Source organism: Neltuma alba, unplaced genomic scaffold (assembly GCF_004799145.2).
Source record: "Neltuma alba isolate B1F8T4 unplaced genomic scaffold, ASM479914v2 tig00012124_pilon, whole genome shotgun sequence".
Lineage (NCBI taxonomy): Eukaryota > Viridiplantae > Streptophyta > Magnoliopsida > Fabales > Fabaceae > Neltuma > Neltuma alba.
The window spans coordinates 116,125-134,558 of record NW_021636676.1 but is presented as its reverse complement, the minus strand read 5'-3'; the positions used below and the strand labels follow the sequence as shown (position 1 = coordinate 134,558).

The 18,434-nt window shown below is 35.4% G+C and overlaps 2 protein-coding genes across 2 annotated transcripts; both read right to left on the bottom strand.

Moving 5' to 3' along the window:
* Positions 1-426: 426 nt before the first annotated feature.
* Positions 427-5,717, bottom strand: LOC114723122 (C2 and GRAM domain-containing protein At5g50170-like). The gene is given in 11 exon segments (XM_028909278.1): positions 427-736; positions 739-751; positions 983-1,218; positions 1,221-1,254; positions 1,811-1,982; positions 2,081-2,343; positions 2,505-2,621; positions 2,869-3,152; positions 3,269-3,451; positions 3,587-4,801; positions 5,366-5,717. Coding segments are annotated over 11 exon segments (3,078 nt in total). The 3' UTR covers positions 427-527.
* A 5,695-nt stretch (positions 5,718-11,412) lies between these two features.
* Positions 11,413-12,491, bottom strand: LOC114723178 (uncharacterized). The gene is made up of 2 exons (XM_028909337.1): positions 12,277-12,491; positions 11,413-12,172 (listed from the first exon to the last, which is right to left on the bottom strand). Exons 1-2 carry the CDS (start codon positions 12,416-12,418, stop codon positions 11,736-11,738), a joined length of 579 nt encoding a protein of 192 aa, XP_028765170.1. The 5' UTR covers positions 12,419-12,491; the 3' UTR covers positions 11,413-11,735.
* Positions 12,492-18,434: the final 5,943 nt, after the last annotated feature.

Sequence of the window (18,434 nt, the reverse complement as noted above, 5' to 3'; positions counted from 1 at the left end):
AATAGATTTCCATTAATAATAATAATAATAATAATAATAATAATAATAATGATAATGATAATCAATTTCTAGAAAGATTTTCATTCCCTAATTGAGTTATTACATCAATTCCACCGACTTTAAAACAAGTTGAATCATTACTACTAAATGCTTGTCAACAAGATAAATCATTATTTAAAAAAAAAGAGATGAAAATATTTTACTACTAGTAATATATAAGCTGAATTTTCTTGCTTTTACAAAGAAAAAAACCGACAAGAAAGTCTCGGTGAATTCATTGATTCCCATTCTTCTTTGATGGGGTTCCGATGACATGAACACTGATAATTGGATTCTGCCCCTGTTTCGTCCCTTGTTTTTCAGTGGGTTAAAATACTCCAAAACTCCTTATCGGGGAAAAAAAGAAAAAAAAAAAAACTCCAAAACTATCAAGAAAGTCAGTGTAACTGGCATTAAACAAAACAACAACATCACGCTGCCATAACTGAACAGATATGCCAGAAATGAGGATACATCTGTACTGAATGCTAGCTTAAAGCTTCAATGGAGCTATCCTTCTGAGATATGAACAAAACCTCTTTTTGAAGCATTTCAAATATTTCCTTCAATCGATTTGTAAACTTAGCCGTTATGTTTTGATTGATCCTTTGCTGAAACTTGGAGCTTTTAAACCATATTATCTTAATGTAAGCTTCGCACTTGCAAGCGCAGTCATCCACCGGAGATTTCTGAATCGGTGTCTAAAATGGATCTGCAGGCAGGGATTTTAAAAAACAAATCAGGAAGTGAAACCCCAATTTTGGAACAAAATGAGCCAGATATTTGGAGACCAAACCAATCATGACGAGACACGTACGCAGAACAAAGCTGTGTCTCGCTGAAAAATATTCATGAAATGCTTCCATATATATCTAGTCTAGATAGGTTCAGTCTACCAAAGAATTTTCTGAGATATGAAAAATGAGTTTTCAGGGTCACATACACGAAAGTGATCAGCAAACGGAACACCGTGAAGGGCCATGACCTCGTTCACAATCCAACCTTCAGTGTTTTCAATGGGGACTTTTTGTTGTGTGCATGTGACTTCACCACCGAAAACTGATACCTGGCGGCTGAATTTGTAAGATACTCTCCTTTGAAAGACATCGGGTTTTACAGATTCCCAGGAGGTTGTTCCATAATTAATACATCCAGTTCGCTGCATAATCTTATGTTCAAGTTTCCTCCATCAAACAGTTCCAGCACCGTTCTCATCTACAAGAGTGATACGCACAATAAAGCCACCGAAACTTTGTAAATACAAAGGGAATAAGTACACACTCATCTAGTGGGAAGAAATATGGCAGTTTTCAGGGGCAAAGAGCAAGACAACATCCTAAGGTAGTCAGGTGTACAAAAGATAGGTAGACCCAAAAAATTATAAAAGATGCGTAAGCAAATAAAAAAAAATGGTCTATCTATAAAAGTTGAGGCCAACATAGTTACATGTTTATTCATGATTTTCTTGATCTGATCAGCCTAAGGATTTTGTAAGCAAAGAACCAAAGATACATGACAGCCTACTCCAGGCCAAATTCAGTGGCTTAAATCAAGAGGAATCAGTTAATTTTTCAGATAGCAATAGAAACTTTCAATGCTGATTCAAAAGGCCATGAAGCTTCCAAGCGCATCGATGCTTAAGTTCAACCATTAGAAATAAGGTGAACAAAAGTATTATTTCTGGTCTCTAACCAACTTGTCTTTTGTTCGATCCATGAAATAACATGAAAAAACTTAGTCTTGTCCGTGAGACTAGCAACCACCAACTTACCTTGACTGGAAATTCTGCTGAGTAAATCTTGGACATTTTTGCTTCCTCATCCAGCATAGACCCAAAGTCACCAGGAACCACAGAGCCCTCCTCTTGATCCCCCTGCTCTTCTGCAAGACGTGCTTTCAGATCAGGGTCCAATGTTCTTGTCCTCCACAAGGCCTTTATTGTCCTGCTTTAAAACAAGGATTTCTTCTTGCAGGTAAAAGGAGAAAAATTCGTCGATTCTGCAGATCATAATGTGAACCTAAACATGAAGAATCACAATACCTGGAGGCTGTACCGAATGACACAAATGATTGAAAATGGAACCTAAGCCTGCCTTCCTCATCTTGACTCTTTGCGGCGTGCCTAGCATCAAGACCTCGATCCTTTCGCAGAATTATGACTAGTGTAGGGCTGCCTATTGACACCAATGAAGGAGGGAGCACTTGCATGTCTTCAATATCTTCCCAGAGGAAGAAAAATTTGGTTTTCTGCCCAAAAAAGTTGGCATAAAAACCCAGAATTCTTGCAGAGAGAAACAGCCGACCCTGCAACCAAAAGGCATATATCTTAAGGTTTATGAGGTTCAATATGTCCAGATACATTATTGTGGTAAGTTCCTTATGCCATGGTATCCAACAATATTCTATTTTTCAGTACTAATACAGTGCGTGAAGTTTTAAACAAACGTATCAACCATACACAGAACCTGTAAAAGCAATTTTCTCTTCAGGTAGCAGGTGAAATCACTGATTAGAAACTCTTCTGGAGGCAAACCTAACAATTTCTGGAATGTGGAATTTCTTTGAGGGGATCGAAGATTCAGCTGCAATCCACTTGTCAATGGTTAGATATACAGCTCCAAAACAAAACACAGAACAAGTTGGCAGTAGAGCTTTTCTTTTTCTTTTTATTTTTTTTCTTTTTTGGGTTGACTATAGTTAGCAGCGTTAAGGCCAGAAGAAAGAAACAATATTACAAGACATTTTTTAAAAATGATTACATACTAATGCTCAGAGAAGCATGTAATAAGGCAAATTGACAAATCAGATATCTGGTCCTTAGTGTCTTACCCTTTTGCCTACTTCCTTTCCCTTCTTCATTAAATACCCCCTAATTGTTTCAACTCCTTTATTATTGTCCAAAAATATTCTCAAATGCAACTTTGATTGGGATGACTGCGCAAACTTTCCTTCTAGGGAAACCCACATGTCCGCCAATTCAGTAGATGTGTGCTTCAAGAAATTGATTTCAGCATGTCCAAGGGAAACATCCTGGTCAAATGGACCATCAAAATCGAAAACTTCCACATTTAAAACTGATGGCGGTTCTTCCATCGCATCAAACTCTAATATTTCTGCATATTCATTGAAAGATTAATAGAGTACCAGTAAACATACATCCATGTAAAAGATATATTAATGCAAATAAGTACCAAATTAAATTATTAGGGGGGGGGGGGGGAACCCACACCATTCCATTGAGGAGCTCTTGTCTCAAGCTTGACAGAGCTTGACCTTGTTTTTCCATTGCAGGTGAAAACCACATAAGGGTCTGATAACCCCGATGACTCTAAGGATGCCAGATCAACCCCCTCAATTAAGGCCACAGTTAGAATCCATCCATCCCCATGGGCTTTCAGACCATGATCACTTCCTGTCAAAACGGATGGAACTCATCATTGAACCCTACGATGAAGCCTAAACCGAAATAGCAAGCACGGGAATTCTCAAAATGAAATACAAATGATAGTTGGGATAATTGTCCAGCTTATAAGCACATTAAACTTACCCATTTGAAATCTAGCTTGGAAAAAGTGAAAGAGCATGTTGTAGACACGCTGCAGCTGGATGACTAGAATTCCACTCGTAATGAGCTCTCCAAAACTGTCTGGCAATTCTAGGCCTTTAAATTCCAAGCCTCGGATTTCGTTTGGACCACAGCGGAAGATATGCACCAACACATATGAAAACATGACAATGGTGGAAACTACTGTAAAGTTCCAAAAATATTTGATTGCCAGCCGCCAATTGGACAGATCTTCTGTTTGCATAGTTGACAAGACCTGTTGTTTGTTTGATAAATTAGAGGTGTCTAGCTTCTTAAATTTCTGAGCAAGTAGGTTAGAGAACTGATCAAAACTCTCCTTCAGTCCTTGACGAGCACCCCCTTCTATCATGCCTTTCATCATTGTGCTTTGCATGAAGACAATGCCCCAAGACACCACAAGATGAGAGCATTTTTCTGCAGATTGCTCTTTTTCGGGCATTATCTTGTAAAGCAACTCAATCTTAAATGAATTTCCGTATGGGACCTCGGGTGTGCTTACACCAACAAGTATAGCATATTCCTCTTTATTCACCCTAACATAGGTTTGCTCCTCGGTGGCCTTAACTGCCTTAACTAACTTCGTGGGAGCTTGTGTATAGGAAACAACTCGTGTTAAGCAAGACATGTCTCCAGATTTCCATGTCCAGGGCCCCTCTTGAACATTTGTTGTTCCTTGCAGTTCTGCCAACTCTCTCCTGAACTGTGAATCGGGCGCAAAAAGGAGTGCATTAAGATCATAAGTAGACACTAGATAAATCTGATCTACCAGGATACCAGCAGGCAGATTTTCAGGCATTTCCAGTTTATGATCTCTTGACTCCATTAATGCAATGGCTTCTTCAAAGCTACAAGGAGATGGACCATCACGAACAATTTCTTCATTATCAGATAATGAAGTGGATGGTTCTGAAGAATCATCACCTTTTGAACTTTCTTCTTTCTTAGTGAAAACTTTATCCAAACGATTGGCGTATTTAGCAACAACCTTCATCAACTGTTTCCCTTCAGGCATTTTACAGCGAGGTACTTTGGGGATAAAAATGTCCTGAGATGAAATATGTGGACCTGCCAAGTCTTTAGAGTCCTCCATAGCAATACCGGAACTTGGAGGATGCATATGATTGAGGAAAGAAGCATGCCCTTTACCACGAAGAGAAGTAGTAAGGAGAATTTTCCCTGAGTATATAAGTAAATATTAGAGTATACCTTAACAATGGAATAATCAACTGGAACAAACAGAGCAGACTGAAAATGTGATCGAAGACGCAAAAGAGCAGCAGTAGCACATTAAACCATCCTTTAGATGCATTAAATTATAGCTTTTCCATTTCAAATCCTGAGCAAATACTACTAATCTTCAGGCTAACTAGAATAAGTAAATTAGAGTAAGGAGAAAGAAGCGAACTTCTAGGCCATAAAAAAGTAATAAACCAGTTACTCGAAACCCGATGCATGAAAGACCAATTGTCGTCCCAGTACACAATTTCCAATACTCCTGTAATTGTTTATAGAAAAATGCGACAAATTCATAAATTAGCCCCGTGCATGTTAATCTGTAAATTTCAGATTAAAATATTAGAAAACAAGCATCCACAGATCGTTCCATTAGACATTCTAACACAACATCATTCTAAAATTCTAATCCAAAACTTGTTCGATGAGCCCATTGATAAAACTAACGCTGAAAATGCAATCTCACAAGATAATTTTAAGCATAGACAGGGAAACAATTTAACAAACCACAGTATATATTGACAAATTTCCCACTCTTGGGACATTCAAGAGAGAACCATGTAGGCGGCAAGGTTTGCTTATCCTCACAGGCAACCGAGCCTACAGGAATCCATACCTCGCCCAACAAATCGAGACAACCGTTGGCGACTACAGATTCATCGTTATGATTGAAAACAGAAACAATAAGCTCCTCGTGTGCGTCATGAACCCTGAAAACGAACTCTTCATACCAAACAGGGTTGAAGGTGTGCCTCAATATCCTAGTCCTGGACTTCAACTTGCCTAGTTTAAGTTTCACGTAGGAATTCTTCACGGGCAAGTCTTTAGCTTCTAAAACACAAACGTAAAGTCTCAACATTGAAATAAAAAAATGTCGCCTATGGAAGCTGCAAAGCAGGGAATAATGCTAAAAGGAAAAAGGGTTTCAATGGGGTTTACTGATAAAGCAAAGTTTGGGTCGCTTCGGTGGACGAAAGCACGAGAAAACGTGGAAGTGGAAGGAAAAGGACACGAATATAGCCGGTTTTATGGAGTTTGCGATTAAGGAGAAAACGGGTCAAAAGGATTATGGCTGCATCGTAACTTGCGTAAGATGGTTTGCTCGTGGTTTACTGATTAGTACGTCAGCTTTTGATTTTTGAATGCCATTAAAACCGAGCCTTTTCTTGGAACGCGATCGTGTAGCTCGTACGCTTTGTTACGGTGCCAAGCGGTTTCAGGAAAAGAAGCGGGAAGATACTGGAAATGAGTGGACTTTCTTTACTTGTTTCATTCTATTCCACATTGTCGGCACGTTACCAGAAGTAACATGTTTAGCCGGCAGCAAAAGAACTTACAGAAGATGAAGGGCTTCCAAGATGATGAAAGAGATACATTATGGAAAAAAGAAAAGGATTGGTAGAAGTTTACCCTAGCAGGCTTTGATGCCTCTGAACGCTTGACAAGTCCTTTGTAATTTCCAGATTTTGCAATTCTATTTTCTATAATGTTAACTAAATATCCAGTGTGATATATAGATACATGGTATCTCTCGTGTAGAGTTGTCTGTAAATTTTCACAAGTTAAAATTAAAATAAGGTGAAATTTTAAATACCAAATTACAAAGGCGAGATCAAATTTTGAAAATTCAAAGTGATATTAATCATGCTAAAATTGTAAAGGCATATTTTCTATTTTCAAAACCTAGATCTTAATCTTATTTTTAAGAAAAATTGGAAATATATATTTAAAGGTTTCAAATACTTATTTAGTGGTTGAATTTTATATTAAAAATTTACAAATTTTAAACTATCATTATGATTTTATTTACAGTTCCAACAATCTTTAATGACCAAGTATAATAAGTTCTTTAAATCACCACCTCAATGTAGACCTGTACGGTCTATTTTGTCGCGCAGCAACAGAAACAAGCCTGGGCCCAGGGCGCCTTGGTCTGGTTTGGCATCCCTCTGGGTTTAAGAATTGATGATCATTAATACAAGAGCCTTAATGGGTCTTTAGAAATAAGGAGCTGGCTCATGATCATTCTGCTGAGCCTGAGTGAGAGGAATGAAGTTGCTGTTCGAGCTTTTACTGGCGTCAAGTCAAGGGTAAGAATGCTGATAGTGATAAGTAAGTGGAGTTATGTCTTCATGAATCGTTTCTAAGGGATCAAGATATAATCAGGCCACCTTTTGACTCTTCTCTGACCATAAAGGCCGGGCTCCTGAGTCCTAGATTTGAGAGCCGAAGCTGTAGTAATTCACAAAATGTTCAGTGTCCGGCGCATGTGACGTAGTTCCCACTGCCGACGAAGACGATCCCCACGACGTCGTTTCTCAGTGGCCTCATCTCCATAACGAAGAACTCATTCCTTCTCCCCATTTAACGAAGACCAGAGAGTTTACCTCCGATCGATTTTCCTGTCTTCCATACTTCTATTCCATTATTTTCGAAATCGCACTTCTGCGCACACAGTTAGCTCAGAAATTCAAAATCATATGAGAAATGGTAAGCTGCTGGTATTTCTATGTTTGACATAGCTTATATTGGCGAATGGCGATTCCTGGTCTGAAACAGATTAACTTGCCATGGATTGCTACATGCTACCAACATCTGAATTGTTCCATAGGATACAGATCAGCAGAGTAAATGAAGCAGCTTGTACTTTACAAGCATGCAGTCTTCGTTAGTGATCGATAGGCTGAAAAGATCAGTATGTTGGGAACCTCCACGAAAAAATTCAGTCAAATCCGATAAGAAATAAGAAATCGCCTTCCAATCGTTGTTCTGATCAGAGGTTGTATAGGCTGAAAACAGAACCAATATGAATTCTCAAAAGTAAAACCAAGAACTCTCTTTTTCCTCTCTTGCTTCACAGTTCACACTTATGGCAGCCACGCAAGTCAACTCTTACCAGGTTTTCCTTCTTCTTTTTTTCTTTTTCATAAATAAGAAATGCATGAAATAAAAATTGAATAGTTAAAGTATTAGGCTTCTACGTAGGAGTGAACCAACAGAGACCTCCTCAAAGAAAATCCATTGCATTCCTTTTCTTTTCGATATTCATCTGCTTTGATGATATGAACTATGCTGACTTTTTCTTTTGACTAGTTACCATACCTGTTTAATTCTCTTAGAAGAGCTTCACAGTGCATTAAGGGAGTAATCAAGCACAAAGCCGTTCACTTTTAAGTCTGCAAAATGTGGTTGCATTGGAGAGAATGGCCCTCGTTTAGGATACAAAAAAATGCCAAGTGGTCTCTCCTCAGTGTTGGTATGAATCATTTCAGTGCAACGAAATCAGGAAGATGAATATGAACCTATCTGGAAAACCTCTACCGATAACGAGAGAAGGAAGACTTTGATAATGATGCTGCTGGCAATGCAGAGGAAGTGGAGCAAGAAACTGTTTGAAGAACTTGTGCATCAGTATGAACTTTCATATTTGTTTGTAAGAACATCGGTTTAAGTGCAAATTCCAGTGCAAAATTATGCATTGGCCCCGCATACTGCTGCAGTTTGCTTGCTGTTCTTTTGCTTGTGTTGCACACTCTTGGTTATGCTTGATGTTAACCCTTTGTTTGGTTTAGCAGGAGGGAATTGGAGTGGAAGGAAAAGAAAAGAAAAATTTTAATGAATTCAATTCAAAAAAATTTTAAAAATGATGTTAAAAATTTTTAATTAATTTTTCTTACTTTTTTATTTTAAATCTTCTCTTTATCAAAATTTTATAATCTCATTTTTCTATTTTTCTTAATCAAATTGATTAAATTTTTTCCCTCTTTTTTTTTTCATTTTCCCCATATCAAACGGAGTTTCTATAGGTCACTTCAATTTGGCAATATAATCATATCCATAGTGTGTACAATTTAGCCAAAAAAAAAATGTCGTATAATATTTTTTTTGAGCTGAAAAATGTCTCATAATATGAAACAGAGTCCTTACACTTATAAACCACCGAGCGTTTAAATCAATTGACAACAAAGTTATTTTAGCTTAACCAAAAGTTTTGAGTTCAAAACTTAAGAATGTAGCAACACAGGTGGCAAAGCTGCCACTCGAAAGGGGCCCAAAATACTCAAATCCAAATTAGTTGGGCCCTGTTGAGTTTCTCATATCAAGGAACCAACCTAGAATACTGGATGGACATGCAAAATATAGAGTTTTTACACTTATAATTAAATTATAAAAAATGTGATTCTAGCACAATTCTTTCTATAACCTGCAATGCTGTTAAAACAAGGGCAATTGTAGTCACAAAAGAAAATAAAGGTTGTTTTGGAAATATCAATTAATTAATTATAAATGATTCCTTAATGGATGTTAAAAATTGAAGGCAGGACGCGTGGCATACGCAGGACCGGGTTGACCTCGTCAACTTGGGAGGGAGGAAATGTTTGCTTGAGTTGGAAGGAAGGAGGAAGCGAAGCATAAAGCAAGAATGATGATGGGAATGCGTGCAATGACGTGTGCTGCAGAGTGAGGGTTGGGACTTGGGAGGCGGAAAGCTCTCAGAAAAGCCGCAGAGATCGCTCAGATGATGCCACGCAACACACCAGCAATTCATCAGTGATCACCCCGCATCCTATCTCTTTCCTATTTTCTCTTTTTAGAAAGGAACGCGTCCCAACCTCATTTCCGAACAGGATCTCTTAACACGTTTTATAAATAACTAATTTACCAATATCTAGGAATGGAAGTAGTAGTAAATATAAAATGAAAATTTTCTTATATAAAAAAATTTTTAGAGTGTTTATGTCGATTTTTAAACGCGCACTCGTGTTTCAATATGACAAGAGTTATCCCATCTCAAACACAAAGATCCATTGAGTTCAGTAGAAAGAATTAATCAGCTCCTCAAAAATCATAACACATATAGCGCATCAATGTATAAATGCTCATTGAAAAAGATACTGATATTTAATACTATCTCCGGTTCTTAATATAAGACATCGTTTGACTTTTATTTAATCCTAAATATATCCCCAGTCCACTTTATCTCTCATATTTATGTATTTTTTCTAAGGTAATCCTTCTAACAATGGTAAGGATATTTCAGGAAAGATAACATCTATTTATGACAAATAGTTAACTTAACTTTTTTCTAATCTATTTAAATTAGTCAACTAACTCTTATAATTAGAATCAGAGGTAATGGATTCTCTCTAATAGAAAAATAACCACTCTTGCAAAAGTGTCAGTGGCTGGATCCTCAAATATTTTTGACTTTCCAAATGCTTGAAACTAAAAAGCGACATCAAACACAATTTAAAATTTGGTCTAAATTAAAAAATTAAAAAAAGTTAGAGCGTCGAATGTGACTTTTAAGACCATTAATAATAGGACTGCTACAAGAGTTTGACCCTGCCAAAAAAATACTAGGAAAAAAGTCACCATTATTTCAAAACTTCACAATTTTGATGTTGTAATGCTGACTATTTAAAACAATAAATATTTTTTTCAAAGCAATACAATCTTTATTATATATTTTTCTTCTAGTAGAATGTTAAGAACTTTTATTTTGAAATGTTTAAATTTTGACCTTTAAATATGATTTTTTTTTTAATATATTTGTGCAGTCATCAATACATACAAGTCATCACAACTCAATTAAGTTTAAAATAAAATCGTCCCACAGGCGAATTTAACCCAAGTTATTGGCTAGTGGCCAAATCATTTTGGTGGATAAAAAAATCAGTTATATATAAAAGGGAGAATTATACAACTAAGACCGACATTAAAGGAACTGAGAAAAGGGAATTCAGTAAAACATCAGTCGTGTGAAAAAGAGTGACTAGAAAAAGAATGAAACAGCATGTTAACCTCCTTTGCTAAGATGTCATTGGAAACAGAATGACCAAGTAGACCGTTGAGCAGATTCTTCTTGTAAGAATCAGGGTTGATATGATTCAACGATCCGGAGAAAGCTTGAACTATTTGAGTAATGCAAATCATTAATGCAATTTCCTAATATTTTTTACATTTTATATTAATTAACATTGATAGCATGATCATATTTATTTTCATTTTTTAAAATGTTTTGATTTTAAAAAAACCATATATTCAGAGAATCCAAACTTTTCCCCAATAATCCAATTCTAATTGTGTTGTTGATGATAGATAGATCCTAGGAGCTTTTTTCTCTATAGTCAAATCCCTCTGGACCGATTATTGTTTGGTGCATTTCAATAATTAAACAAAAATAAAAATAATTAGTCCAACGAGCCTGTAGCAGCTCTTATGGACTATTTCTTCACGTTGTCTTGGGTTTTAAGAAGAATCAAATGTGTGAAATAGTACTACCAGTCACCATCCTCATGGCCTGGTGAGCTGCAAGTTGGGGAAAAAAGGAAAGTCACAGAATATTGGTAGGGTTTGGACCGTTGCTACCAAGCAACAAGAATATTTTGACCGGTAAATTGGGGCGAAGCTTGCTCTTCCGGGTCTTTGGGGTCAAAGAACACTTCTTTCTTAACCGAGCAAAAATATTTTTAAAATTTATTTCCACCCTAACACCTTTTTCATTGGTGAGGGCACACACGTTAGTCAAATTCACACGGAAAATCTGCGTCCCAGAACCCAGAATTTTAACTCAAGGACTAGAGACGGGAATATCTCCGACGTCATCGGAATGAAATCCTAATCCTTTGGAAATTGCAATCCTATATTCTTAATAATTAATCGAGAACTTTGAACCCTCAAGGCGATCCAGAAACATCAAATTAAACAAAATCATCGTGTTAAATAAACTGTACTCCGCTCTTTTGATATGTACTCCATATATTTTTACTTCAACTAAAGTTTTCATCATCATCTATTTAAATTCAAGTATGTTCTATGTGTTATCCGAATTCGAAATAGTCCTAAAACCCTAATTCGTCGAACGAGAATCAACTCAGTGGCAGAAATTGGGGCAGCTAGGTTTCCGGTTTAAGAATCGAAAGCTTCTGTCGACTTGGCCGGAATAGCAGCAAGCTTTTCCCGACCCGTAACGGAATCCTACCGGATACGTGACCGGACGGAGAACACGATATACAGGGGAATACGGCAACGATTCATTGGAGGAGTGAGCCGATCCAGTTGAAGAGAGTTCGGCGCTCGATCGCGAAGACGAAGCAGGAGATACTTTCTTGAGAGACCTGGGCGGCGAAAGAATGGCTCTGATCTTCAACGGGTGAGCCTTAGCCGAGGAGGCTCGCTTATATTCCTGGATAATAATGGCCAAATCCTCATCGTTAGTAATGGAAATCAACGTCTCGAGGTCGCCGCTGGGCAATGAACACTTCAAGGTTACGGACGAACCACAGAACTCTACAAGCTTTACCATGAGGTCTGTAAACAGCAAAAAAAAGATCAGTTTTGACTGGCATAATAGAATCATCCAAATCAAATCACGTGTGTAACGTTAATAAGAGAATAAAAACAGAGGAACAAACCTGAAAAGGATATGGAAGGATCAACAGAGAGGACTCTGGTGTGGCCGCCGACGTAACGGAGGTTCCCGTCGGTAGAACGGGGAAGAATCCTGCCGCCGTAGCTGCAGAGGAATTTAAGAGTGGGAGTGTGTTTGGAGTCCATGATTCGCAAGGTTCGCCCGCGGAAACAAGTGTATCACCGGAAAGTCGAGGAGGAGTGTGGAGTTTAGAAGTTGGACCTTGAAAACCTGAAGAACAAGGCGAGGGTGGGACTTTATAGGCAGGGGGGGCCCCACACGCTTAATTAAAACCTAATTAAATTAATTCGTGTGGGCCCTCATTGGCCGCAATCCATGTTATCTCTGAATCTACAAAATTGTCGTCAAAGATTTTATATAAATTAAATTTGATTTGGTAAACAATTTTTTTTTTTTTCAAATAAAGCGATTGGGTGCGTTGAAGAGCAAGATGCGGATATCCTTTTCTTTTCTTCTCTTTTTTGTGGTCTTGGTTTGGCAAAATCAAAAAGAAATTTCATGCGAAGGAATCAAACCGGAAAATTATATCTCGTCATACAAGACACAAGCGTTAAAAAATTTATGATCCGAATTTTTTTAGGATGCCAATTTATGATTTATTATCGGATTGAAAAAAATTATATCCATCTTTTTTTCCAGCATATAATTAACGTTAATACTAAACTTCGCATGCCAACGCATAAAATCTAATTTAGTAACTCTAATTAAGTAAATATCCTCTTTTTTTTTTGCCTTCATATCTTTTTGGACTGAATTTTTGGCCTTCATATCTAATTATCCCAATTCATGAATTCTGGCGATAAAATCCATCCTTATTGCCTAAATTTAAGAATTTCTGCTGGCAGAGAGAGAGAGAGAAGAATTTCTAGTTATAAAAACGTTAAGATGTGTTTTAAATGAACCATATCTGTTGATCATATATAGAATCTCATATAAATCTACCAGCATAGATAATAGTCGTGTGATTTGTGCATTGCATCACTGCATGACTTCTCCTTGTAACTCGGAACTTACAAGTTATATGATGTGACCCGGATTAAGCGCCCTGCCTATACATTCTCATCTTTTTCATTCAATTATTATTTTTGACTATTTGAATTCTAGTTTTAAATTTATCCCCAAAAATAAAAGGCATTAATTTATTACACAGTTAATACCTTTTCAATTTATTAAATTTAATCCTAGTTTGATTTTATCTTTAAAATCTTAAACCAGTGGTTTTAGAAGAGTATTTTTATTCCTGAAACCTTATTTCCACGATTAAAATTATTGTTTTCAAATTTTAATAATCAAAATTAAAATAAATCAAATTCAGAAATTAAAAATAATATTAATCTTTTGTTACATAGCATCCACCACATTTTTAATTTTACTTAATAATATCAACCTTTTAATATTTTAATGAAAAAAATTGTGCATATCACTCTTATATGTTCAATTTTTGTTCCACTGATATGAGCAGTAAAAGCTCCCCAGTGTACACCCCTACAGTCTGTTAATAGTAAACGCTTCCTAGTATACACTCTTACAGTCTTATTGATAAATCACTTTTAATATGTTTTACATAAATAAAGAAAAATTTTAAATTTTATTAACTTTTATTTAAAATTTAATAACTTTTTAATTTTATCTCTATTTAATATACATTATACCTTATATAAATAAAATCAACACGATAATAAATTAGTGGTAAAATTATACATCTATACAAAAAATTTCTTTTAGTACCTTGTTTTATAGGATTAACAAATATCTTCTCTCTCTATCTTATAAATAGGATCAAAATATGTAGCAATCTCATTTGGAGGAATATACCAAAAAGAAAAAAAATGACATAAACACGCCTATTGAATTTTAAAAGATAAATAGCTCAAACTAAATATTTTTATAATAGTTTTAACATGTCAAAATATATTAAAATTACCTATCAATCATTTTGAAATTAATGAGGTATTTTTTCATCATTCTCCCAAAAAAACAATAATTAAATACATCAAACTTTCCGCGTGATAAATTGAAATTGTGTATTTGATTGATGTGGAAAGCAGAAGTACAGTATTTGACTGGGGCCCCCCTCACCAATTTAGCTAACGCAGTCACATGCCTGTTTCGAAAGCATAAATGGATTGAATTGCATATTTAGAGTGTGTTTGAATAGAAACCAAACCATAATTTTAGAAGTGTTTTTACGGATTACGAAGTAAATATGTGGAGAAGATTATTTCGTTTTGCGGAAAAGTATTTCTGAAACCACGATTTTAGGATATCTAAACAGACCCTTAATGAATTATTGATGATTTATTATACGTAGCTTTCAATGAGAGTCGAAATTTTAGGCAAGCTAAATCCATAGACTCTGTATAGCTTTCTTTTTCTCCCCCCCCCCCCCATTAGTATTAAGCATGGCTATTTCATTTACGCCAAAACATGACAATCTTTATTTTTAAAATGAAATTTATGTCAGTTGAAGTATTTAAAAAAGAAAAATAGGCAGGCGATATATTACAAAATATCACAAGTGTTCATAGGCTTGTTTTGCAAGTACATACATTTGACTACTAAGCATTATAAAATAACAATTATTCATATAAAAATTTACAAGTCCAGACTTACATTATAAGTTACAGGTTCTGATACCAAAAACAAAAAAAAAATTTAAATCTTTTTACAAGTACATATACATATTTTAATATAGCAAAATAACAAGTGTTTATAGGTTTTATAACATTTTTTATATATCTCTCGTACAATTACCTGACTCAGTTTTAAATAGTATATGGTTTTAGGTGTGAGTATATTTCTTAAAGTAATTTTTTTTTAACATTTACGAAGTTTGAGTAGTTAATCTTACTTAATAACCGTATATCAACCCCTTCCCCTTAAGCTGACCTGACTTTCCATCCTATGCAACTTTTTCTTGAAAAGTTTAAAAATTCTATAGCTAACATGTGTGTATATCTAGTCACACCTTTCTTCTTCTGATTCAGGTGCATTATATATGTACATGGATCTATTTAAAGTCACACCTGTCTGTTGTATTTTGTTCTGTCCTCTCTTTTTCTTAGCTGTATATGATATGATTCTAATAAAATGACCCATCACCACTGAAATTTGGGCATATAAGAGCTCATATCAGATTCTCTGTGACGTGGTGGGGTGTGCTTTGGTTAAGCAGAACCTGAATTGGTTTGGCTTTAACTAAAGTCGTGAAAGCTGAAATTGATGGCTCTATTTCCTTCCAAATACTGCAAAATATGAACTGGGTAGATCCCTTTTTTATTTTTTTTTCCCCCATTTGTACCGAAAAAAGGGCGCAGTTCATCTGTTCCTTCCAATTCCATTTTGGAACATATTCAATTCAATCAAACAATTGACTATGTGAAAATGTCTGTTACTTGTTTTCTCCATTCTGTTGATCTTTTCTCTGCCTGATTATTCGCTTTATTAGATATTCATCCAGTTTTTAATGTAAGATTTAATTAACTAATTCAAGTAAATTAAAAATATTAGTTGAATTAGTTAATATAATATGTTTTTTTAAATATCTCAAACATCTTTTTTAATTTTCTTTTCTATTTCTACTCGATTATTATTGAAAAAATATCAATAAAATTAATTTTAAAAAAATAATAAACTTATAAAAATAAGTCTTATATTTAATATAAATACTAACTTGGGAAGGGGGAAATATATCTGGGAAAAGTATTTTTTTAACCCCAAAAAATGATTGTGGGACCCACTAGGGGGTTGTGGTCTCATGGACGATGGATCCCAAGCTAAACGTCATCGCAGCCGTGAATCAGATGCTACCATTGTATTGAATGTGGGGGAGGGCTTGAGAGGGGGGGCAGAGCACATGGGCACAGTCCTTGGACGTAGCCCTAATCCCGGGCATTATTGGGACTCGCTAGTTCGGCCTTTTGTCCTAATTTTAACGTTCCATATTCGTGGAAGGCCTAGGAGGTGCCACGTCAACACCCGCCGGCGATGCTGCTACGTGGCGACATGCAGAAAAGTATGAGCTAATAATATTCCTCTGCTATGCCACGTCAAGACACAGGAAAAGACTTCTGTTCTTGTCTTCTTTTTAAGGCCAACAAAGTCTCATGTTCTTCTGTTGGAGGATTACACACCACACCGCCCCATTATTTACGCTGTCTTTCACATCACTCCTCCCCCCCACCATTATTTTCACAATTTGACTTTGAAAGCTTATTATGAGGCTTTTTCATTTTCTTTTTTTGGTATTAAATTCTTTTCTTGGTATTTCAAAATGGTACAGTAGTAATTGTCTTTTCCTTTATCATATTACAGGCCCGTTTTGCAATCTAAACCTGGAGGACACCCACTCGGCAGTCAGCCCTCAGTGAAGCTGGCCCATGATAGTGGACTCAGCCCGGGCCCAAAACCTCCCCTTCAAAATATTAATCTCAAGCGAAAACTACTTTATCATAGTACAATAAGCTGTTGGTTGATATAGTAAGCGGTCTCACCTTTGTAAAGAAAAAAATACAAGTTTAAATCTCGAAAAGCACATTTGTTCAGAAGGTTTTAACATTAACGCTTTTAGTTCAATGGAGATTAGTCTCCAGCTCAAAATGACTTGAGTATACTCTGAATCATACTAAAAAAAACTACTCTCCCACATAAGATGCTTTGCTTGCTCTGACAAAATATTTTGTCCAAAAAATTTACTTTTAGTCTCTATAATTTTGAATTTGCTGTAAGTTAATTCTGAAATTTTGTCATGAGGTAACTTGGTCTTTATAATTTTAACTCCATTACAATTTAGTTAAAACTGTGTGGGCAAAAGATTAATTTTCTTCTATTTTGTTTTTACAATTTATGCATTCTTTTAATATCTAAATCACACTAAATTATATGGATAAGTATTGAAAGAAAAAATATCATGCCAAGTTGAATGATATATAAACTTATTCACAGGAGGGCCAGGAATAGTTGTTGGGGGTTGAGAGTTGGGACTGCAATCATGTTTTCGTCATACCATCAATGAGATTTGAGTGACTCTTTTTGGGAAAGAAATATATATTACGTCAAAACATGCTTATATTTTAAAAACAAAAGATGATATACGTCAGATATTTAAAGAATTCATATAGTGATCGAAAGAGCAACAGGAATACTACCTCTGATCTTTAATATAAGATTCTATTTGACTTTTATTTTGGTTCTAAATATAAGACCCCAATCCATTTTATCTTTCATGTTTATATATTTTTTTTTCAAAGTAGTCATTCTAACAATGATAGTGATTGAAAGAGCAAAAAGAATATAATTTAGTGAAAAACACAAAATCAATGTAGCTAAAATATATTTTAACGAACATAAATAGGGAAACGGCGTGCATGATATTGGAATCCAAATGAATTCTGCTTTATGCTTTGTTTGTTTCATCACGTTGTAGAGAACTTACTCATTCCATTGTATCTAACTCCTGTTGCTTGTTCATTAAAGTGTTAGTTTTTACTCTTTACTATTAATCTCGTCGTAAAAGTTCTTCCCTCCAAGTAAGAAGTGCTGCAGATTAGATTTCACTCATATTCAATGTCTATATTTTATAATACCACAAAGTTAAACGTTAAGAATCTTGAGACACAGGAGAAACATTGAACTAGGATTACTCCGCCAAACATCCTTCAGCCTCCTCGTCAATCCCATGTCTTGCTTTTCAGCGGATGCACCTGCCTTCTTGTTTTCACTCCTCTTCTCTTAAACTGCCTTGCCTTGTCTTTATCTAAAAATATAATAATTTTTTAATTTTGTATTCATATCACAAACTTTATGATATAACTTATAAATAGTATCCAATAATAGTGTACTCCTTTTTCTCTTTGCTTTAAAATAGAACCAAAAGAGTATAGATTAAAAGGAGAATTACAATTAAATCTCACAGAAGAGAAATAATTACTAAAAAGTTCTAATAACAACTTGAGCAGCCTGTAATGATAAGTCTTATAGCCTGTAATGACAGGTCTTGCGGTAGAAAACAACAAGTTGACAACCTATATAATTTATTTTGTAATTTTTTTCTTTTTATGAGATTTAGTTGTAATTCTCCTTAAACTAAATAAGCCGACACAGCCAGCAATATCTACTGTCCATAGAATGTTAATGAATAAT

What these genes read in the sequence shown, in the direction of transcription:
- LOC114723178 (XM_028909337.1), bottom strand. Translation starts at nt 12,418, where the DNA reads ATGGACTCCAAACACACTCCCACTCTTAAATTCCTCTGCAGCTACGGC. An exon ending in TCCTTCCATATCCTTTTCAG is followed by an intron (nt 12,173 to 12,276) that starts GTTTGTTCCTCT and finishes TGCTGTTTACAG; the next exon opens with ACCTCATGGTAAAGCTTGTA.